Source organism: Equus quagga, chromosome 6 (genome assembly GCF_021613505.1).
Source record: "Equus quagga isolate Etosha38 chromosome 6, UCLA_HA_Equagga_1.0, whole genome shotgun sequence".
Lineage (NCBI taxonomy): Eukaryota > Metazoa > Chordata > Mammalia > Perissodactyla > Equidae > Equus > Equus quagga.
This window is the reverse complement of record NC_060272.1, coordinates 3,023,411-3,030,555: the sequence shown is the minus strand read 5'-3', so window position 1 is coordinate 3,030,555 and position 7,145 is coordinate 3,023,411. Positions and strand designations below refer to the sequence as shown.

General features: G+C 40.2%; 1 protein-coding gene and 1 long non-coding RNA gene across 4 annotated transcripts in view; one reads left to right on the top strand and one right to left on the bottom strand.

Annotated features, from left to right (window-relative positions):
* Positions 1–7,145, bottom strand: part of TUBGCP3 (tubulin gamma complex associated protein 3) — an 83,149-nt gene that overhangs the window by 36,007 nt on the left and 39,997 nt on the right. For both annotated transcript variants that reach the window (XM_046664314.1, XM_046664315.1), the window contains 2 exons: positions 533–643; positions 84–192 (listed from right to left, as the gene is read on the bottom strand). In XM_046664314.1, coding sequence (XP_046520270.1) covers positions 84–192; positions 533–643 — 220 coding nt within the window. The remainder of the gene's footprint in view (positions 1–83; positions 193–532; positions 644–7,145) is intronic.
* LOC124240957 (uncharacterized) overlaps positions 6,866–7,145 on the top strand; it is a 1,685-nt gene continuing 1,405 nt past the window's right edge. The window contains exon 1 of one of the 2 annotated variants that reach the window (XR_006889055.1): positions 6,866–6,963. This is a non-coding gene — a long non-coding RNA (uncharacterized LOC124240957). The remainder of the gene's footprint in view (positions 6,964–7,145) is intronic. The other variant, XR_006889056.1, reaches the window with a different exon arrangement.

Genomic DNA, 7,145 nt, shown 5'->3' with positions numbered 1-7,145 from the left:
ATCGTCACCACCATCATCATACCATCACATTATCATCACTGTCACCAGCAGCAGCACCACCACCACCACCACCATCATCATACCATCCTGGGGTGATTCTGCAGACTTAGTCACAGCTATCATCTTTGTCGTGGGTGTCTGGTCATGACAAACTTGGTGCAGGAAATTTATTGACTTTCCTATCAAAAGGACCTAAAAAAGGGAAAATATCTTAAAGTTACCTTTATATAAAATTAAAATGATTGCTCGTCAAACCACCACAAATATTCATAAGCAACAAATTGACTACTGATTAAAAACCAAGTAACAAGAACAACTGGCATAGTCACAAGGGAATTCTAGGAACTGAAAAGATACGTTATTAACAAACATAGTAATACGTTGATGTATTCAAGTAACATATACTTCACCTCAAGAATGTTAATCCTAAAATACAATAAAATTATGTTTAATTGAAGATTAGTTTTGTCACACGATCCAGGTAGATATAGCATTAAAATATCAAAATCACACAAATCTCTTCTAACCCTACCTTCCTAGATTGATCCATGGTAATAAACGAAGGAATCATCGATTTCCTTAAAGTATACTTGTCATGCCAGAGTCGATCTGTTTTAACTGTTGGATCCGATGCTACAAAAAACTGAAAGCAAAGAGACATTGAAACATTAAAAAGTGATGTTTACGGCAAAATAGTAGGTAACAGTAACACTAAGTTATTCTAGAAAGCAAAGTTCTCCAGATACAGGGAGACTTAACCATTTATACAATAAAACTTGTTTTAAAAAAGCATGTTGATCTCTCTCTAAATGGAATCATGTATTTCCCAGACTTCTAGAAACAAAGTCTAACAAAAACAAGTTAAGCTTTTTCTTGAAGACTTACGAGCATTATGAATATTGATGATAGCCTCTGCTGAGTAACACGGAGGATCTGTTAGGGCTGCCTAATCCATATGGAGCTCTTCTCATCTTAGTAAAAACATGCAGACTTCTAAAGCTGTTTGAATCTTCCATTCATGCCTGCTTCATAGTTTCTCTGTCCTCCTTTCAACTACTCAGCCAGGTCTCCTTCGACCAGTGTGCCCGCCTTCTGCAGGCTCTCTTCCAGAGCCCCCCATGTCTGGAACAGAGCTGTCCAAGCTAACGTTCTCTGCTCAGACTGTCAGCTGCAGGTTGACTTTGACCTACAAAGGGCCAGCACCAGTCTACCAATGGCCCCACAGGAAGTGACCTCCCGGAGACCCAGCCATGCTCAAAAGCTTCTCCCTTGTCCACTGTGCTTCTCACATTTGCCAACCCCGCTGACCAGCCTGGTCATTGACATCAGGAAGGACAAGTGGTGGTAAGGAGGAAACTAAACTGCTCTTGTTCCCAGTTCACTGGCTATTACAAGGCCATTCTCATTTTCCAGTCATATGTCCCAAAAAACTTGTGCTTTTGTTCTATAAACTCAGTTTCTAATAGAACCGAGTCAAAGTAATTTTTAATTTTTATAGACAAGGCCATGTTTCCTTTCCAAATAGCTGTGTCAACTGACACTCTCACCAACAGGAGGCTCTATATTCTGCATCCAGGCTCATTTTAGATTTTGCTGATCAGTGAGGTGAAATCACGGTTGCCTGTAGTGCTATTTTACTGACCACATAGGAAGTTGGGCCTATTTTCATAACACTATTGCCATTTCTTCTCCTGTGAATTGTTTTTTCATATCCTTGACCTGTATTTCTATTGATTTTTTCTTTTTCTTATCAATATATAGGGATTCTGTTATATTAGGGATAGTGACCATTTGGGAATCATTATTACAACTTTAATTTTTCCAAGTTAATCATTTGCCACTGTTTATAGTATGTTTCATGTTTCCATTTTGTTCTATTTTTGTGTTACATAGGTAAGTGTCTTCCTTTATGGCTTCTGAGTTTCCTGTCTTCCTAAGATCTTCCTGTTCCTGGATTACAGAAATAGTCTCCATGGTTTCCCTTCAGGATTCCTACTGTGTTATTTTTATCACCTAGCTCTTTCATCCCTCTAGACTGCATCTTGGGGGAGAGTATGATGTAGGGATCTAGGTTTCCTTCTGGGCAGCATTTTCTCTTTATCGGTCAGTCCAGCACCTTTTGCTTAATTCACCCTGCTTTCCTCTGAGCTAGGATGCCTCATCAGAAACTATCATTATAATTAATTCTATCAACAGATTAAAAGGGGGAAAATTTGAATGTATCAAGACATGCTGAGGAGGCACTTAATAATGTCTTTATTTAGCATCCTCCAATGGTGACCATTATTTTGTTTTATCATCATGAACACAGATTTAAGTGCATCTGGTGTTTCAATCCATTACAGTTATTATCCTCACAGGTGCTCCATGTTTCCCATTCTAGGATGATGCGAGCCTCTTCAAGCTGGTTCCTGAGTCCTTTAGTAGTCTTCCTTGCTTTCGGATTTGGAAGATGCTCTAGGCTCACCTTGTTCATTTCTCCCCCAAACCTAGAATCAGCCACTTCTCCAAGGAGCCCTGGTTTCTTTTAGGGAGAAATAGCATTTGGACCATAACCTCAGTACCTCACAGAATTTAAGTTAGAAGCTGGATGGTTTAAGACTCAGTACTTGCTATGTTACACATGGCAGCTTGGTTCCCCAGGTGGACTGTAAAATTCATTTAAGACATAACATACCTAAAATGCCTTTTTAGGATTCTTACATAAATTCCAAATCGCCAATAGGTGAACCACACACAACCTGACTAGGAAGATGTGTCTGTCTACAGATACAAAATGGATTTAAAGAATTTTTAAAGTATTTTTAGCAAATATATAGCAATACAAAATTAATGGTTTCCTAGCAAAATGTAAATAACCAAAATTAACCCAAGGAGAGAGAGAGGACTCCAAAAAGAGCAGTATCTTTAGAAGATAGCAGAAATGTAAAATGCTATTATTAAGGCACAGATCCTACTGAAGTTTTAAAAAAAGATGTCATTCTCATGTTATTTTTTTTTTTTTCAAAGATTGGCACCTGGGCTAACAACTGTTGCCAATCTTGGGTTTTTTTTTTTCTGCTTTATCTCCCCAAACCCTCTCTGTACACAGTTGTATATCTTAGTTGCAGGTCCTTCTAGTTGTGGGATGTGGGACGCCGCCTCAACGTGGCCTGATGAGCGGTGCCATGTCCGCACCCAGGATCCGAACCCTGGGCCGCTGCAGCAAAGCACGCGAACTTAAGCACTCGGCCACGGAGCCGGCCCCTCATGTTATTTAAAGTATTCTAGACCAAAGAATGCCCTAGTTCATTTTATGAATCTATTAAAACACTAGTAAAACCTGATAAAAATAATATCCAAAATGGAAAGCATGGGCCAGTTTCATTTGTGAACGTAAAGAAATTCTGAACAAAATATTATCCTTGCATTACTAGATTAAAATATTTTTGGTCAGGGTATATTACACTTCCAATATACTACTAAATGTCTAACAACAGGACTGTATAAAAAATGATAAATTATTATCATGTAGTCATTAAAAATAAAGTTTGGTCTTAACTATCACAAACCCTTCTGAGAATCTGATGAAAAGTACAGATCTTCTTCCTAGGAAAAAATGCACATATCCACAAAATACAGTTTGTATGTACTATTCAGGAGTTTCAGAGATCACATTTTAAAAAGCCTTTGTATAGAAGAATAGTATTTAATGGCATAAAATTATTTTCATTATTTATTAAGTAAAAAACAGTAAAACCAGGGGCTGGCCCCATGGCAGAGTGGTTAAGTTCATGTCCTCCGCTTTGGCGGCCCAGGATTTCACCGGTTCAGATCCCAGGCTCGGACGTGGCACTGAGGCCATGCGGAGGTGGCGTCCCACATAGCATAACCAGAGGAACCCACAACTAGAATATGCAACTGTGTGCTGGGGATCTTTGGGGAGAAGAAGAAGAAAAAAGAAGATTGGCAACAGTTGTTAGCTCAGGTGCCAATCTAAAAAAAAAAAATAGTAAAACTAAAGGTTACAAAATACTACGCATGGTAAACACACAGAAATAAACAAAAATACACTGTAAAAAAGGGACATACAAAAATACTAACAGAGGTTATCTGTTCATGATGGGATTACTAATAAATTTCAATTTTCTCCTGTGTTTATATGCTCAAAGATTTTTTAATTGCACAAATATTTTTAAATCATAAAAAAACACTGTTCAAAAGAATTGCATAATTCTAGCCAAGAAGTGAACACACAGTACCAGTAAGAAGTTTTTAGTAACATCATTTTCCCAGGACAACTAACTAAAAAAGATTTTTTTTTCCTGTTCACAGAAATCCACTCTGAAGGGTAAATATTTAAGCAAAGAAAATTTTTAATGATGTCAAGGCCTTATATTTGATCCTATAAGTCAGGGCTAGATGGTATCAATTAAGTACAGCTAATCTCTATAAGTAGGTATCTGAGTAAATGCCACCATTTTTATGACCATGAAGATGAGATTGCTACATTTATTTTCAACTCAAATTTCTTATCTTTAGGTACCAATTTAAATGACTAAGTATTTATTGATCTTTATTTTTTAGACTTTTTTGATTTACATTCCCTTTCTAATTTAAACACATGATGAATGACGGCTTTGAGGGATAAGCAGAGCTGCCATTATGAGGATATCATCACCTGACCACAGACTTCAACCACCCCTGAGAGAAACAGAATCGTTACAGGCCCACCAGGAGGAATGTAAAAGGTTACCCAGCACCATGCTTGACTGCTCTGCAGCCTGCCATTCAACAGATTAGATTAATTGCATATAAATTGTATTTATCTGTTATTCACTTAAACAGAAGAGCCAGTTTCCACAGACAACACACTAATTTATCCTGATAGTTGGAGTGCAGCTGGATTTTTAACAGTATGAACAATAAGAAAATTTAATTTAAAAGATAAAACCTCAGACGATTCCATCATCTTTAGAAGCTCTGAAAGCACCCCTTCAGCTGAGGGCAAAGTGCCGTGCAATTACCCTTCCAGCACACATCCAGCAGCAAACACCGAGAGGCACAGGCACACCGCAGAACAGAACTAATCCTCCGAAAAATACAGTTACAGAGGGAAAAAATCAAGGTCAGAATATAATTGCAATATGCTTTTATTTTATTGGTGCATTTTTCACTCAAGCTTCTTTAATTTTCACCATTATGTCAAACACAGAAAGAACTGAGGGAAGAAATAAAACACAATTGTACCGTGTCTCTCATTAACTGCTGGACAAATGCCAAGGCCTCCCTATTAAGAACAGACATGAAGAGGGTGATTTTCTGAGCAAGCAGCTGAGTTTCTAAGAACCAGATCCATCCACACAGACCACAAAAGACCCCAGCTTCAGCCTGTCAACAGGCAAACAGCCACCAAGAGTCCCACCGCCGGCCACACCCCGAGAAGCCCACCTGCAGGGTGACAAGGACACTGACAAGGCAAATTGATACATTACAGTATTTCAGGGGTAGGGCAAAGAAGTGCCAAACAAGAGGATATTTACATGGTAAACTTTAAATTTCAATAATTCTTAGCAAAAGTATAAAAGCAACAAAAAAACAAGTCCAAATGGATCCACAGAGACAAATATTCCAAAAATCAGGTACCACGTCATCTCTAAGTAGTCCACTGACCTTCCAATTCAAGGATGGAGATTTTGAGAGAATTATTAGAGTTCTTAAGAAAACATTTGGAGCAAATCTGAAAATTCTCAAATTTTGAAAGAGAGTTTATTTTGAACTTTTCCCTTCTTTTCCTTTTCCTAGCTGAAGGCCCTGTCCTTTACAGCTCTGACAAGTTTATCCTAAAGGCAAAAAAAATAAACCATCTGAGCTATCTCGTTCTTACCCAAAACATACTGGCAGAATTTGTTGACCTCACTCAGTTTGCAGGGGAGAGAATCCATACGAGCTACTAAAAGGCCTAACGTTACAGTTTCTCTAAATAGTAATAACAAAATGAAAAAACGTGGTTTTCTTTTACAGTGAGATAGGAACCAGCCTGAGGAGACAGGGCTGTCGACAAGGCCCCTGGCCTAACAAGATAAGGCCCCTAACCTCAATCAGCAAGCTAGGAGCATCAGATAGAGACCACCAAGATCCACACCCTGCAGCCTCAGGACTTCTCCTGGCTTCCGCATGCACTCTGGCACCCAGGAGTCCACTGAAGGTGACCCTACCTCCACTAGCACAGTAAAAATCACACCCAGGGGTGGAGAGCTAGCGTGCTAATGATACATGCAACATACGTGGTGACATGCTACATGACAGCGCAGGCCCAAGAAAAACCCCACCTCCACAGGCCATGACAAGGCCTGTCTCCCCAGCCTCTGCCTAATGAAAGCCCCCCAGTCCTGCTCCCTGACAAGCCGGTCACCTGCCCCTTTCCTTTCCACACCGGCTCCTTTGTGCCTTCCTTGTGCACAGGCTAATAAACTTTTACTTTCTACTCCCATTTGTGGTCTCTCGATTTCCATCGTGGGGGACAAACAAGAACCCAACATGCTGGTAACAAAAGTACTACTTTCTAAGAGTCAAAAAATACCTGGAAACTTCTCCCCAAATGTTGAAAGTACTCTCTATGCTAACCATCCAGGATATCTGTGAATTCTCAGGGCCCTCTGTTTTTGCCTGTCACTGCATTTCAGCGGAACACAAGATAAGCAAAACACAAGTTGGATACCAGTCCCGGCACCACTGGGCTAAAGGATCCGATCTTAGAACCGTAAAAAGGAAAAGCCCAGGGGCGGACCCAGAGCAGTTTTCAATGACGCCACTTTAGAAACAGCAAAGCTCAAAGGGCACCTGGCAGTTTTCCTTTCAGATAAAAGGAATAAAAACTCATCCTAGGGGATGCAAATCAGTCAAACCCAGAGGCAGCTAAGGGGGGCACTGAGCAAGGCTGAGAAGCAGGAGAAGGAGAGAAAAGCCTTTCCTGGGAACCAGGTAAACGTGGGGCATTTGAAGGAGCTTCCTGGAAGGACGACAGAGCCACTTCACACATCCAGTGAGCTCTCAACAGCCAGCAACAGATGGAGAACCCCCTGCAATCAGGAAGGGCCTGATGCAGGGGAGGTGCTGAGGAGGGCAGGCTGGGTCACAGGGAAAGGTCAAAGCACAAGGACAGA